The sequence below is a fragment of the Camelus dromedarius genome, chromosome 28 (assembly GCF_036321535.1).
Source record: "Camelus dromedarius isolate mCamDro1 chromosome 28, mCamDro1.pat, whole genome shotgun sequence".
Lineage (NCBI taxonomy): Eukaryota > Metazoa > Chordata > Mammalia > Artiodactyla > Camelidae > Camelus > Camelus dromedarius.
Genome location: NC_087463.1, coordinates 14321137 through 14337291, shown reverse-complemented (window position 1 = coordinate 14337291; position 16155 = coordinate 14321137). Strand labels below are relative to the sequence as shown.

The following is a 16155-nucleotide window of genomic DNA, read 5'->3' as shown; positions in this document are numbered from 1 at the left end:
GCAGCAGCAAACGTACTCTGGGATGGCATGAGAAATGAGCAGAATTCTGAACTGGGTACTTAATAGATGAAGCACTTGACAAAAACAAGACATGAATTTGGACAGCAATAATTTGGGGTTATCACCAATGTCAAGCTGAATCTATATATGTATTCATATATATTATATATATCTTTCTTTAGAAATGCAACTTTACAGCTGATTTTTAAAAAGCTAATAGAAAAGTAGAAACTGACAATTATTTTTACATGTTTCTCCCCACCCCCAAACGAAGCGCTGTTAGGATGTAGCAATCACATGAAGATGAGGCTGTCAATTCCTCTATAAATTCTTTGGTTCTGTGGCTCGGGAGAGGATGTGTCACCAAGACCCCTACCCCTGACCCTCAACCCCCCTTCCCTCCCCTGATGCTGAGACTTTGAACATAGAAGGAACCAAGACTAAGGGTTAAGCAAAGAACATTCAAGGGACAATATTATTCCCCACACTCTGCGGAGCAGAAAGAGAATGGTTCAGTTTCCCAACACCTTAAACTTGGAGTCCACGGAACCTTTTGAGAGATTCCATGTTGGGTAGAAAGCCATAAAACAAAATTAAAGGAAAACAATAAAATCAAATAAATGACCCTTTCCTTTCGTTGCTCAGAAACAAAATTGATTACCTTTACACAGATCAATGGCGCTATTAGTATTTAAGCCAGGCAAGAGGAGATAATGAACTGAAACAAAAGGTGTGAGAAATCCTCATCTTTGGTATTGTAGCTGTTGAGGTTTCTGTTGCTCTGTTCCGTGTTCTTTTGAAAAACTGCATAGGCACAAATTAAAGACAATCTTCAACTTTAAGATTACCGCGTGAGTTGTCAAATGAAGCAGCAGCCACGGAGGCCTTTCCTCATTCCTATTCCTGTCTCAACCCTTTCTTTAAAATCTGCTTCCAAAAAATGTCCCAGAGGTCTGTTTGAACACAGTGTGTTTCGCTGTTTTTCCGTTTCTGGTTTTTTTTTTTTCCTGGCGTGCTTCCTTCTTGTTGGTGGTGATTTTCATTGATTTATGTATTTACTTATTTACTCATTTTAATGGGACAGTTTTGTTTGTTGCAGAAGTAGGTGCAGAAAAAGTTTCTTTGGTTTCGATTAAGTAATTCATTAAAAAAAGTCAGTCTCAAGTGTCTGTAAAGAATCATTGCAGCGTTTGGCTTGCTTTGAACACCCCTGTGGTGCCCACCTGGGGCCATTCACTGGTAAATATGCACATGGTGACCCTTGCAATCTCCCAGGGTTCTGTGGGTGCTCTTCCGCTTGTTGTGGGAAGGTGACAGCCAGGAACTACTCGCTGGGTGGCTTGGCGAACGTCTTTGGCATAGCCGGTCCGCTCAGCCCAATGGTGAGCCAAATGCAAGAGCTGAATGCCATTTGGAGTTGCAGAGGCTTTCTGACTTCTAGAAGTAATCACAGTATTTTTAGGCTAGAAAATGGCAAGTAGTAAATGTCTTTGGTTTGCAGTATCCTGCTTCTTTGGTGTGCTGCGTTTTCTCCAGATTTAGTCAGCTGTTTTGCTAGGATGATTCAACAATGGAAGAGATTCAGGACTACATGACAGTGATGAGTAACACATATGGCGGTTTGAATGACTTCTTTCTTCCTTGCTAGGAAACACTGAAAACACCCCTACCAATGGGATGGACAAGGGAACAACCCAAATCTGAAAGAATGAGAATGTATTATGTGGTGGTCATAATGTACAGTAGGAGCGACCAGGTGATGGGTAACCAAGAAGGATACATTAATGATCTAAAATAATCTAGATCTTTTAAAATGCTGCATTTGCTCCATGTACCGTAACAGTTAAGTTGGCCTCCTGAGTGTGCGTCTGCATTATGTACAAACAGAATTTGTAGCAAACGGCAAAATGTGCTTGAAGCCATATTCCTAATGATTCCCTAATGACTTCCCAACTGGCGTCTTGAAAATCCAGATGCAGTGAATCCAGAACCTTCCTTACTTCTCTGTTTATCTTCGTTGTGCTTGATACTTTGAGCTCAAGTGAACTGATCTGTTGTTTTGTTTTTTTTTTTTTTGATGGATCCAAGACATGTGAGATTTCCAGGAGGTAAGAAAAAGGAAATAGTAAATGAGATCAACTTAAAGCTTTCTAAACCATTCAATGAAAAAGATGCCTGAGTTGGAAAAACAGGTCCTTGGACTTTTTTTTTAACTTCCATATTTAAAACTTGTGCTCAGTAATTGTCCTTCTGATTTTTTTTTTTTTTAATGTTATGGCTGCGAATGTTGGTGTACTATGGTATGATGAGGCTAAGCACTTGGAAAGCAAATGAGGTCATTCTTGTTGCTAGAGTCTCCTCTTATTTGTAGCTTCTTGGGAGCCCAAACTCAAGAGTCCTTACACAGGCCAAAGTCCCACTATTACTCACAGGAACTCCGACTGCAAGAGGTTAACAGGACCCAAAGTGGGACTGTTGACGTTCTAAGCAATCTTAAGCTTGGCTGACACCACAATGAAATTCACTTGCTCCAGGAAGGCCCCATTTGGGTTTCTGGGGTACTTAGCATGCTCACTCAGAGGACAGTGTCCGGTTCCAAGAGACTAATTTTCAGCTTGCACTTGGACTCCATAGCCATTAAAAACAAACAAACAAAAAAGAACACCTGGTCTATGATTACAGCTAGAATAGAAGTTTTCTTTTCAAGAGAATTGTGCTTTCAAATCACCAGTGAAGGGCCCCAGCTAAGAATCCGGTGTCTTTTTCCTTTGTGTTTTCTTTTGGTATCTGTTGTCCTCATTTGGAGGTGACTTGTGCCCAACTGAGAGTCCTTCCATCACGCTTTGGTACAAGTGCTGGAGGTGGACGAGGAGCCCCCTGTGCTCAGATCGTCCTGCCACTTCTCCAGGCTGCGGCGCCGGGCATTCATGAAGAAGTTGCTGACAGTTGTGAGCTCCAGGCCCAGCTGCTGGGAAATGGTGATCTGCATCTCTTTGGACGGGCGTTTGTTCTCCTTGAAGATGGCAAAGAGTGTTCGGCGCTGGAGGTCGGTGAACACCAGGCGGGATTTCTTCTGGGAATTGTTCCTGTCTTTATTTGGTTCTTGCTCTTTGCGTTTGCACGCTGGAAAGGGAAGAGAAGAGAGAGTCAGTGCAAGTCTGAGGACCAGCACCCGGGAAGGTGAGCCATTGAGAACATTGACAGAGTCGTACCAGGGGATGTAAACCGTTAAACTTTATTGTGCAAATTGCCCAGCTGTCAATAACCAGCCTTCCCAGTTCATCTCAGGGTGATGGAAGGCGTCGTTAGTGGGGGAAGGGAGAGAGGAGGAAACAGCAGGGCTGTTTTACACAGTTTCGTTTTGAATCAAACGTGGTTGCTTTTTTTTCACCCCCGACCCCCCAGCACACCCTGAAAACGCTTTATCTCTGAAATCAGGTGCTGTGAAGGGAGCGATGACTTCCCCAGGGCAAGCCTGGTTAGGCAGTTCCTCTTTCATAGTCACCATCTAGAATTGTTTACAGCTGAGCAGAAATTACTTTCTGGAGTCAAAGCTTGAAAGTGCGTAATTTTTCAAAATCAAAGTTTCCACTCATGTGATTCAAATAATTGTTAACAGGATGAAATCAGAAGTGACAGAACAATGGTATCATCTCGACCCAAATCCCCATCTTCCAGACTTTTGAAAAATCAAAAAATAAAATCAAACAGAGAGGGAAAGACTATGAAAAAATTGGTTTAAACAATTCTAATTTGGCTGGAATTATACTAACTTATACTTAAGTGAAGCCAGGGCTGAGGGTCACCGGAAGAACCCAAATTTACAATGACAGGATCTTGAGGCCCTAGATATGTCAATCAGTAGATGCAGTCTCTGATTTCATAGGTGGGTGTCCACATCTGGGTTGACATATGCAGCCAGGATGTTAATTTATGTGTCACTACCTCTGTCATACCCCACAAGTTCCTAGAAGGCAGGGACCAGGTCTGTGTGACATCCCCAACCGGCTTCTTTTTGGAGACATGGACTTAAATGAATGCTTGGGATGCTGATGACAAGTGGTGCCTTGACTCTTTCAGGGAATCTGCATACTTCACAGACAGAGTGGGTCTCAGAAGAGTGACTTGTAAGGGTTAAATAATACAGTGCATACAAATCACGAATTTGAACATGAGAACACGTGTTCAAACCGCCAGAAAGAAATCCCAGCTCTTCCAGGGGTGTTGTGCAGCCTCGACAGAGCTGATCTGGGAAAGGCGAGGAGGGAGCAGAGGCCTGGCTTTGAGCATCCTTCCCTGAATCAAATCCTACTGGACGTTCTGGCTCCAGGTTGACAATCTCTTTGTACTCAACTGACACTCCCCCAAGACCAGCTGTCTGGGGTGCCACCCGGAAGCCTTTTCATACTTCTCAAAGCCCTGGTTTGTGAGTTTTGCTTCTGAGCTTTGGGTCAGGCCACTTTCTACTCTTTGCCTTTTGTAGGGAGCATCAGGTAGAGAGGGGCTGACACAGGTTGAGTATATGCATATGATTTAAGGGACAAATGTTAAAGGTTTAATGTTCAGCAACCTGCAGAGAAAGAACAGATCAATAGATCCTGTTTGTGCCTTCCCAACAGCTTTCCAAAGCCACCAGATTCTACACCAAGAAATGCAAAGTAGTAGCCTGTGGTCTGCAAATGTACGGCACGTCCCAAAGCCCAGAACAACGAGGCAGCAGGGATATAACCCGCCCGGGGTCCTGACAGCTGGCAGTTGCCATCCCATGATTCTTACACACAATAGCGGGTTGGTCAGGAGCTGAAGGAAAATAAAAACAAGAGGGCAAACGCCTGCTGTGAAAGTCCAAGAAAAAAGAGACAGATTGGATGATGTCTGGAAGCTGGTATGAAGGTGTGAACCTCAGAATTGCTGTCAAGGTGCGAGGAAGCCAGCTATTCCCATAGGTGCAGAGTGTAAATGCTTTCAGTGTCAGAACATTACACGGCACAGTCAAATACCCATGTCAGAACAGCTGGGAAATGCCAAGGAGCTCCCTACCGCCTGGGGATGCATGTTAGGTTTCTAACCCACCAGACAGCGTTCATCACTGGTGTGGGTGCAGGGAGATTCTGGCGGGTCCCAGCCACTCAAGGGAAGTTCTGCCCATGGAGGGTGTGAGGTCAGCCCGGGCTCCTGCAGGCTTCTTCTCCCCCCTCTTCTAGAAGAAAGCAGGGAGGGTGTGTAATGGGGCACAGGTGTGTTGCTGGATGGGAGGTTGGGGTGAGGACATGGAAAGCCCTCAGCCATTCTTGACCTTCCTTCCTCTCTTGGGAAGTGGTCCCTACGTGGGTCCCTACTTGGAGGGTGGAGAGCTCATTTCCATTTCAAAACCTAGGAGAAATCCTTTGTTTACCTACAGTGAGGCCACCTATTGAGCCTACCTGTGCCTTTTCCCAGTTTTGGGACAGGAACAATATCAACTCGGATGGAGAACGCTGCCTGTCTCCTGTGGACCACGACCAGGGACAAGCAGGTATACACAGACAGACGCATCTGTGATTAGCAACAGCGGTGACAGCCACTGCTTAAGACTAGCAAGGTCCTTTTTTCAACTCAAATTTTTCAAACCACCGGGTTCCCAGGGTGAAATAATAAGCTCTGGTTCAAGGCACAAGTGCCGGCGCCACCTGCCTTCCCCTCCCCGCCCCCTGAGATCATGAGACGCCAACTCACCTTCTCCCTGGTGGCCACTCTCAGAGGGTCAGAAACAGGACAAAGAAAGTGCCTCTCCGAGGATGTGCCACTTTCCTGGAGCTGATCTTTCTAAACCAGAAGAGAGAGAAGAATTTCTCTCCACCACTGGCCTTTCCCCCTGCTCCCTCCATGGCCAGGCTGCTCCCGGGTGTTCCCAGCAGCCCAGCTGCCCCCAGGCGCCCGGTAACCGGCCACAGCTCTGTCCAACGCCTGCCCACATGGAGACATGCAGTCAGGCGTGTGGTGAGGCTGTAAAGCCAGAAGTCATTCCCATCAGGAGGGCGTTCCAAGGGAGGTGAGACAGAGCAAGGGGCAGTACCAGGGACTTGGGGAAAATATTAATGAGGCCACGAAAAGCGCTGCATCATCTGGGGCTTTCCTTTCACACACAGCCTTGGTGCCAACCACAAAGGTCAGGGACTGTAGTTTCTCTGAAAAGAGTCACTTTTTCTCACCCCTAATTTTCCTTCCTGGGACAAACGTCTTTGGTATTTGCATGCCAAGGGGTGGAGGACTGTGCAGGCAGGAGGGGAAGGCAGGCAGTGTGGGAGGGAGCAGCAAGCGGGACAGGCACAGGGCCACCAGCTGCCAGCTGCCAGCCCACGGGCCTTGCTTTTCTCCTCGGTCTTCCCTGGGAGGGCCCGTGCCTGGACACAGGTGGAGCGACCTCAGCTGTGAGCACCTGCAGGGTCAGGGCGACAGTAACCAGCTGGTTCTGTGAGGCAGATCCAGGTGGGGGGCCACCTGGAACCACACTTCACCTTGATGCTCAGTCCCACAGGTGCAGTGACTTCAGCCCTTCAAGGCACCTGCACATCTTCCACTGCCCATAACTTGACCCTCACCACTGAGTCACAGAAAGGCAGGGTTCCTGTTGGGTCTGGGGGCTGGAGGCCCACAAGGCGAGCTTGAGAGGCAGCTGAGGTCTGCACCCCCGTCAGTGCCTTCCTTTCACAACCTCCTTGTGAGGAACGAGGGGCCGAGCTGTGGATTCCCATTTGACAGTCGGTGAAGGTCCAGTGACTTATTTAGGGTGACACAATGAGACGCAGACCTGGAAACCCCTTCTCAGCCTCTCTGGGTCCTAAGGAGCCCGGGAGGTAAGGGGCACCCAACAGTGGGTCAGACTCCTCGGTCCTCCCTCCTCTGGGGCTGAAACTCCCACCTGTTGGGATTCTGCCCTACAAATTCAGGTCCCTCAGGAGCAACCTTTGCTGTAGTGGGCTGAAACGCTCCCACCTGTTTTTGGAGAATCTGGCTCCATCTCATGATTTGCTACAGAATTATGAGTACTGGAGGGGTCCTGCACACCTGCCTGAATTGACAGGAAAAGAAAACGTCTTGTGTAAATGAATTACAGGCCTCAGACTTGAAACAAAAGATTCTGTAGTTTGTTTGTTTGTTTCTGAGGCAACTGATGAGGGAGAAGATGAAAATGGACGAGGGCAGGGCGGTTTCCATCGGGCCCGAGGTCAAACCCAGCTCTGCCACTCACCAGCCGCAAGGCCTGGGTCTGATCACCGCGCCTCCCCCTCCCTCACGCTGACGGGACCAGAAACGATTGCCGGTCCGTTCCATCCTTCTCACCGATTTGCCTTCCTCTGCCTGGCACCATTTTACTGACTTTTCCAAACCAAAGGCAAATGCTGTCTTCTCAGTGACACCTCTCATTGCTCCTGAGAGGTCAGAAGAATGAAAGAAATTGCCAGCTGTTCCCTGCAAGCTGTTCTTGGATGCGACCCACTCTGCCTCTCAAGTCCTGTGCTGGGCCGGCACCTCCTGGGGGATGATTGCCCCACCTGCCTAGTGGGATGTGGAATTGGGGCTGCTCTTGCCTTCCAGACTAGAAGCTTCAGGGTTAGGGAGGGGTGTCTTTACCCTCCTGGACCGCCTCACAGGGGTCATCAATAATCTGCTGGTGAAGGTGGTCCAAGTAGGAGCCGGGCAGGGCAAGTGTGGGACGGTCTGGTCTCCGGCGTCTGGAAACCCCGGCCTCCTTTGGCTTGTCCTCTCATCTCTGACCTTTTAGATCTGATTTTTAAACTGCCATTTCTCGTTTCCTCTCAACTTGTTGTCTCTTTCTCATGACTCTGGGTCTGTCCCAGTCCTCCAGGAATCCGCAGCCCTTTCCGTTTCTGCCCCAAGGTCCCCTTCCTTTCCTCCCCAAGTGCCCACGCTGCCTCTCCCCCACAGCCCGACATCAGCTCCCGTGTCCTCCAGGGTAGCCCTGGGGTCCTGCGGAAGCAAACTCTTCCTTCCAACCCTCCTCCCCAGAAACCTCAGGAGGCCAAAGGGAGGTCCTTGCAGAGGCCTGTGCGAGGGTGAGGGGCTGAGCCCCTGCAGAGGAGGGGAATTCTGGCTCCACCAGCACAGCCCCGATGCCCGCAGATGCTGGCAGCTGGGCCGGGGGGGCCAACCCCAAAGAGGTATCTGGAAGAAGCACGGGTCTCAGGTGCAGGCAGAGAAGGACGCTTCTCGATGTGGTTTCCGAGAGCCCTGGAAGGCCAGCTCCACTCCCCACCCCCACCTGTTCCCCTCCTGTGCTGGTTGAGGCCGAGGGCCGCCTGCTTCAGTTTAATCAGGTCAGTGGAAGGCTTAACCCCTGCCAAACTGACTGCCTCCCTTCCCCTCGGGAAGAGGGCCTTTAAATCCTCCTCCAAGGTCATTCTGCACCTCAGTACAAATGAAAAACAGCTGTGAGCACAGGCTTGGCGAGGAGTGAGAGGAGGGAACTGAGGCTTCCAGGAAGCAGGTGCCCCCAAAGAAGCAGAGTGGCCCCACCAATGGGAAATGAGGCAGACTAACTGCAAAACTGGCCCCAATTCTTCCCCTCCTGCCACCTCCACCCCCTGCAACGACACTCCGCAGCTCCTCCCACAAGATGGAGTTTGTCTGCCTTCCCTGGATCTGGGCTAGTCTGGTGATCTGCTTTGGCCAGCTCAATGTGGCAGAGGTGACAGCTTATGCCTCAAGAAGCCGTGGGTTTCGTTCATGCTCTTGGAGCTCTGCCTGGCCACCTCCTGACAAGGCCAGGCCAGCCTGGCTCAGCCCGCCTCTGCGGCCCCGGCAGCCGACAGCAGCGAGCCTAGCCGAGACCCCTGGAGCGGGGCCAGGGTCAGCAGAACTGCCCGGCTGACCCACAGAGTCTTGAGCAAAAATGAATGTTTATATTTGCATATTCAAGAGCATTGAATGCCGCTGGTTTTGTGGTTCCAGGCACGTGGCATCTCTGTGGAGACAGAAAACCAAGAAAGACGCAAAGACAAACCAACCGTTGCCTTCCTGCCCCGGTGGTGAGTCAAATGTAGGGCAAGAAATCTTAGCGTGAAGTCAAAACCTGGTTTCAAATTCCATGTTGGCCACTCATCAGCTGCATGACCTTGAGCCTCAATTTCTTCATCTATAAAATGGGGATATGAAAGCAAAACAGCCCGGACACCAAGGTGCTAGCTGTAATTCTTGGCACACAGTAGGCGCTCAGTAAATGTAAATATCCTTCCTTCCTTCTTAGAAAGAGAAGAAAGAAGGTGGTGGATGAGAAAGTGAGGTTAAAGAATCCTTAGTTTGAAGTGATTTGCCAAGACTTACTCAACAGGAGAGGAGCTGCCCAGAGGGCTTATGGCAAATAAAAGGTTAAAGATTTTTGTTTTCTTTGTGAAGTTGTCTCAGAGCCAATTCCCAGCCTCACAGAAAAGGTAAGACTATGATGCGTTTTTACGTATGTGTCAGAGATCCTAATAGGTTTTGGACCACTGGTGTTTCCTAACATCACTAATTTATGTCCAAATACATTCTCCCTATGATGGGTATTGTTAGCCCCTCATAAATAATGCAGACGTGCTCTGTTCTCCTTGCGTTCAGTAAATACTTTCCCTGAATAGTTCAATGTGATCTTGCCAGGGCACCGGGTGGGGGCGGGGAAGGAAGTCATCGGGGTGTGCACTGTCAGCGTGGTCACTTAACCTCCAAGTACAAGGGTTTGAAAACAATGCTGAGGGAGAATCATTTCCATCCTTCGGCTCGAGAGCACGAAGCTGCCCTCTTCCCAGGGCTTGTGCAAAGAGGGAGAGTGACCCCTCCAGCAAGGAGGGCACCCGCGCAGGGGCTGGAGTTGAATCCCCAGTACCTCAATAAAACAAAGAAACACATAAAAAAACACAAGAGTAAGTTCATATTTGTACCTCTAGTCTTTTTCCAAGAAGCCAGTGAGGTTTCGAGGTAAGAAGAAATCAACTCCCTTTTCTTCCCTGGTCTGAAGAGGTGGCCCTTTGTTACTGTCAGGATGGCAAGCCCCTGGGAGACGTGATCACGGTGTCCAGGAGGGCCCCCTTCCTCTGGAACTAATTTGCATATTCAAGAGCACTGAAAATAATCACAGCATCCCTTGCATTCAAATAGGGAAGCAAGAATAGAAGAGTAACATACTCTGATAGTACATATTCAACGTTCAGGAAGCCATCAATACCGATAAATCCTAGCAATGCAGGCTTCTCCGGCCAGCAAAGAGATAGGTGCTGGCACATTGCTACAGGGACACGGAGATGAGGCGTCTGATACACAAGACTTGGGGCTTAGGCTCTAAGCATTGGCCACTAAGGGCCAGAGGGTGGCAGGGGCACTGCTCACTCACCTGGGAGGCGGGCGAGCTTGATGAAAGGGGAGGGGCTACAAAGGACAAGATCTTTTCATCATCATTTGATTATCTTGTGCTCTCTGCAATTTGGAAACGATACACAGTTTGCAGCTAGATGCTCTGCATTTTTCCCTGACCTATTATCAAAGACCACCTGGGTCCAGATGACCACGGAGCCAGGACGGCGACCTTCGCCCCAGAGAGCTAAACTCTAGCTTCCCTCTCATTTCTCCGAACATCCCTGACCTAAGTCAGATGAGAAACTTTAATGGCTTTGGATCCAGGTTGGGACATGGCTTTCCTCACGGACCAGATGCCAGTCCACTCAGGCAGCGGAGCCAGTGACATCCAGATCAACGTCCATTTGGGCGGCCAAGAGCGGAGACAGGGAGGCCGTGCTGCACAAGTGGACTTGCAGTCATTCTCGGTCTGGGGTTTTATCCTTCCTTTCACCCCCTTCTCACCGGACTTCCCTGCCGAGAAAAGCCTCTAAACTACTTGGCAAATTATTCTGGACAGCCAAGGTGCTCTGGGCCGAACAACCCACGTGCCAGTGAGATAGCTCCTGCCTGGCTCGTTAGAGCAAATACTCCAGGCACAGAAAGCAGGAGCAGGAGCGAAAGAGGAGAGAGAGGGAGGAGAGAGGAGTGAGAAAAAAACTGAGCAAGGGACCTCGCTTGTGTGAGCACACACCCCTCATCCTGGAGACTCTGGAAGGGGTCATGTCTAAAGTGCAGAGAAGCCAGGAGCCCCAGGAAGCCTGGCGTTGCCTGCGAGCGCTCGAGCCCCGCCTGGGGCTTCACTTCCGACCTGGGGCACGGCTCTGCCCACCTGGGCATCCCTGCAGTGGTGCCGTCTTCCTTCCATTTGGGAAATAGGGCTGATAAATGACGACTCTGCGCTTCCTCTATGCCCCGCCCCTGCCTTCACCTGGGCGTTGGGAGGGCTGTAAGCAGGTTGGTCGTGACAAATGTGACAGCAACTCCCCCACGTCTGCTCGTTGTCACGTGAAAGGCAGCCAGCCAGCCACCATTCCCCGTGCCTGAAAGACATTCTCTGAAGAAACAAGTTTCATTTCCTACCCCTATTTTTCTCTTCAATACAAAGTCACTGAAGGGGACTCAGGAAATGGGGTCCTTAAATGTCTGACAACTTGTTTATACAGAGGCCCCGTGTGGCCCCAGAGGGCGAACTCCGGGGGGGGGGTTGCCGGGCCTCTGCCCCCCTCTGCCCCTCGCTCCTCCAGCCATCCGGCCCAGCAGGCTCTGCCTGTGGCTGGGGCTCGCCCACCAAGCGTGGATGTACCTTCTCCTCTGCTTCCTGTTCTGCAGAAACTCTGGGAGTGAAAGGGGAGCCCCAAGGAATAGGTTTCTAACAGTAGATGTTCCAGGCCAACAGGTAAAACCACTGAGTCCTAGAATGGCAGGACTTCAGCGACTGTTTAGTCCTCTCCTTTATTTTAGATACACAAGAGTCCAGACTCTTAGAGGTGGTGATTTGCACAACATTGACCACAGTGAGTCAGTGACAGAGCCCTGAGAACCCAGATTCCCTCACTTCTAGTCCAGTGGGTCTTTTATTTCCCTCTAGGCTATTAGAATAAATCTTCAGGGGGCACCCAGCCTTTGAAATCACAATTTCTGATCATCTATCCCCACTGTGAAGAAGCAGGGCAAAGAGAGATCCTTAGTTCTGCTGCATAGCTGCCTTCCTGCAAGCTATCCAAGAAGTCATGAGTTGCTAAAACAAATATTTAATTCCGGATAGAACCATTTTGTTTAAATTGGTTAGGAGGATCTAGTACAGCCTCTCCTAACTTCCCACTAAAATCATCTCAAAGACCCAGAATAAAAGATAAAACTCACCAAACAGCTAGGTCTACACTCAACCTGCATGGGGGCATTTCTGAGGAATTCTCACCTAAGCACAAGGCCCATGGAACTGGATTGAAAACATAATACCTGAGTCCTCCAGCTGTTCAGAAATTCAAATTAAGCAGCTGTCATTCAATTTGATCGGAGATGCCTTGAAGTAGCCAGAGTGCCATCCACTCCCCTGTGCTTACTCACTGAGAACTTCAACTCTCAGAAAACAACTGGGCAAAAAAACTGAGGATGGGATGGGTAGATGACAGACAATAATGGTGGTAGATCACACCCTGGGAGGTGTAGTTTCCAAAGAGTGCTCCAAGGGAGTGTAAGGACAGGAGGCCGTGGCACGTGGCATTTGGGGGAACTGATGCCCAGCAGTGGGAATGCTGGCTCCCATGGTAATTCTATTTTTAATTTTTTAATAAACTGCCATATTCTTTTCATAGCAGCTATACCATTTTACATTCCCACCTAACAGTGCACAAGGTCTCCAATTTCTCCACATCCAACACTTCCTGGGTTTTTTGATAGCACCATCCCAATGGGTGTGAGGACAAATAAACTTTTAATGAAAAGATCTGGCCAGCAGAGGTCTGAGAGAGAACCAGACTTCCAGAGTCTAGCCAGTGCCCAGCCACATATCTGCTAAAACTGAAGAAAATTTGTTTTTCTTATTCCTTCCCAAGTACAAGTTCTCAGGGCAGATTTCTCATAGCGCTACCCTGTCCTTAACTCAGCTTCCAGAAGAGGCTAAAGTGATGTTCACCTCCCACCAGGAACTCCGCCCCCTCTGCTGCCCTGGACCCCTTCCAGAGGACCAGTCTTCAGTGCAGGCTTCCCTCTCTCCCTGCATCCAAAGGGCAGGGGCGAGGGTGCAGCTGTAACCAGACCCCATCAGAGCCGCCGGAGATGCGCCTGTGGATCAGAACTAATGGCATTAGGCGATCACTCAGGGAATAGAGCTGCAATTACCCCTTGGATGCTTTCTCCAAGATGACCACATGCAGAACACCAAGAGGGGAGAGAGTAATGAATCACCAAGTGAATTAACTGAAAGCCGCTCTAATTAGTGTTATAATTTTTCATGAAAACACTAATGAATATGAAATAATGTGGCCATGAAACCACTAGGACAATTAATGCCTCGGAGTAATTTGGGGTCAGGAAAGGATTCTAGAGACTGTTTAAATACGACTTGTGCGTTGAGAATTCAGAGGCCCACGGCTTCAAAATCTTACATTAGCAAATAAGTTGCCACTTCAGGAAAAGCAACAGTAGGGTGTCTGTAGGTTTTCTTCCTTTCTTTCTTTTCTGGTTAAGGCTTCTGGCTTTGGGAATAAAAATGATGGCATGAACCAAAACAGGAGCTCTTCAGGGACTAAGATGAGAACCAAAAGGACCTGGGAAATGAGAAAGAGGCAGGGGCCAGACATACTAAAACCAGAAAAGAGGAGACAGTACTCTGCACTTTTAGGCTCACGACCACCTGGATGTCTGAAAAAACAACTTGCTGATATGACTCCCAAACCTGCAGTTGTGATGGAGATACAAGACAAGCGGAGCCTTGTGGGCTGAGCTGCAATTTTTATGCGTAACATTGTACAATCCTATCAAATGGAGCATTTGTGCTCAACACAGACCACACTTACAAAATGGACTTCATCCCAACATAAGTCAGTAAGGATTCAGCAGTATCTGCTGCATACACAGCAGACTTAGCAAAATGCTCGTAATTGTTAAGAGAGCATTAAAGGACACAGGGGTCGGGGAGGCGGGTGGTGATGGTAGGAGGGAATAGCACTGCTGCATGTTTGGCCGGTTTGCAGGGGGAGGATCCAAAGACCATCGTGGTGTCTGGCAACCTCTCTCAGCACAAATTCCACTGGTGAAAATGACATCGATTATGCTGAAGAACAGATGTGTCCATGTGGAATGGGGTATGAAGGAAATAAGAGGTAAAAGTGGCAGGTGCCGTGCTAAACACTTCATGGTATCTCATTTAACCTGCACACCAACCAGATGATGTTAGCATCAGCCTTCTCCCCATTCTACAGAGGAGGCAGCTGAGGCTCTTTGAGGTTAATGACTTGCATTGAGGTCACATACCGAGTAACTGGTTGTAGCTGGGACCCAAACTGGATATATCCACCCCTGAAGCTCATGCTATCAATGACAACGCCAAGCAATACTCTTGATACTTAAAAATTATGGAAGAGTTGGTGACTCAGGCCAAATTCCTGCTTATGTACAGAGAAGTGACAGAGTTTTGGAACTATTTTCTTAAATATATATTAAAGCAGCGCTTATGAAATGCCAGCTTTCCAACTACAGCTCGAGTATCACAGGTTTCCCTCCCAGAACTGAACGAGATGGCTGTGCCAAGGAGACCCAGGATAAAAGATGAGGAGGGTCTGTTTTTCTTGTCTTCAGTGGCAGAGTGGGTGGAGCTGAGAGATAAGGCCTTTCTCCTGGGTCTTGCTTCCAAAGATACAAAACATCTGGAATCATATCTCTTCCCCTGGGAATGAATCCTTGGACAACTCAACCTATTTGCTTTCAAACTCAATCTGGAATTCCACCCGCCTCCGCTATGCAAATAAGACTTTTGTCTGTACAGGAAGCAAGCTGCCCTGAGCTGGACTGTGAACTTATAAATAAGAGTCCTAAGACCCCAGCTAATCTATGGAAGAAGTTACAGATTTTGTTCACTATGCTCAGAATCCGAATACATCAGCCTGCCAAACTGCAGGCACAAAAACACGAGGACTTTTTGGAATTACAGGGTGAACAAGTTCCGTCACCAAGAACAGCCTGTTATGAATAGCAGGAGTCCACGTTTTGCCTGCTAAGGGTGTCATTTCTTCACATCCATGGGAAGTATACGCACTGGCCACTGATTCATAGGATGCCGTTTCATATGTACGCAGAACGGATCCAGCTAAACAAAGTTATCTGCCCAATGGAACTCAAAAATATTTCTCAATTTAATTTTAAACAGACCTCGATGTGAAGGAAATTTAATTAGGTACGTAATATAGAACACAATGAAATGTCCATCAAAATTGCTTCCAAAGGTTTAAAATGTTTTCCCTTTCAGACAATGTAGTTAGAGCGGCTGAGATATCTATGTTAGTACAATGTCTTGAAAAGTGGGCCTGGGAAATCAATGTGATCACCTCTCTGAATTAAGTATGCGCAAATGAGAGCAACTGAGATCCATATAAATCAGCTCAAGTAGCCCTCTGTGTACCAGACCATTAGGGGACAAGCAGGGAAGAAGGAAGATGCAAATAAACACATTATCTGAGGCATACTCACTAATGGAAGGCATCTCTTAACACCCACATTAAGAACCAAGACAAAACCAGCAAGTATTTTTAACACTGCTTATGATTAAAAAAAAAAAAAACAAAACCAGCTTGCCCCAGATGTAGAACCTAAGGTTAAACAAAACAAAACAAAACAAAACACCTCAACAAACCTTTGACATTGTTAGAGTCACAAATGAGTAAATCTCTTGGTCTTTTTGCTATCACCTCCAAATTGCTTCTATACTCATTGGCAAAATGAATGAAGTGCTCATATTGTTTGGACTTTGTTGGCACAGAGTAATGGAGATCTGGATTGGATGGCTTAACCTCTGTAGGCAACAGATTTGGACTTTTGTTTCTCAGGTGTTTGGTGATGATTTCAGTAGAAAAAAATAGAGAAGTTTAGAATGAAGTCTTTTTTTTTTTTTTTTTTGAGTAAAGGTAGACTTATTCAGAGAGATACATACTGCATAGAGTGTAGGCTGTTTCAAAAGGCAAGAGAAAGGCTACGAGGTGTGGGGGTTGAGTGCTCAGATTAGAGTGAAAGTAGGTACACACTCCATAGACAGGGTGCGGGCATCTCCGAAGATGATGGAGCAAGAGG

At 48.1% G+C, this 16155-nt stretch overlaps 1 protein-coding gene across 1 annotated transcript in view; it reads right to left on the bottom strand.

Moving 5' to 3' along the window:
• Positions 1-646: 646 nt before the first annotated feature.
• Positions 647-16155, bottom strand: part of ONECUT2 (one cut homeobox 2) — a 34200-nt gene continuing 18691 nt past the window's right edge. Inside the window, exon 2 of the mRNA XM_010997209.3 lies at positions 647-3123. Coding sequence (XP_010995511.3) covers positions 2837-3123 — 287 coding nt within the window. The 3' untranslated portion in view covers positions 647-2836. The remainder of the gene's footprint in view (positions 3124-16155) is intronic.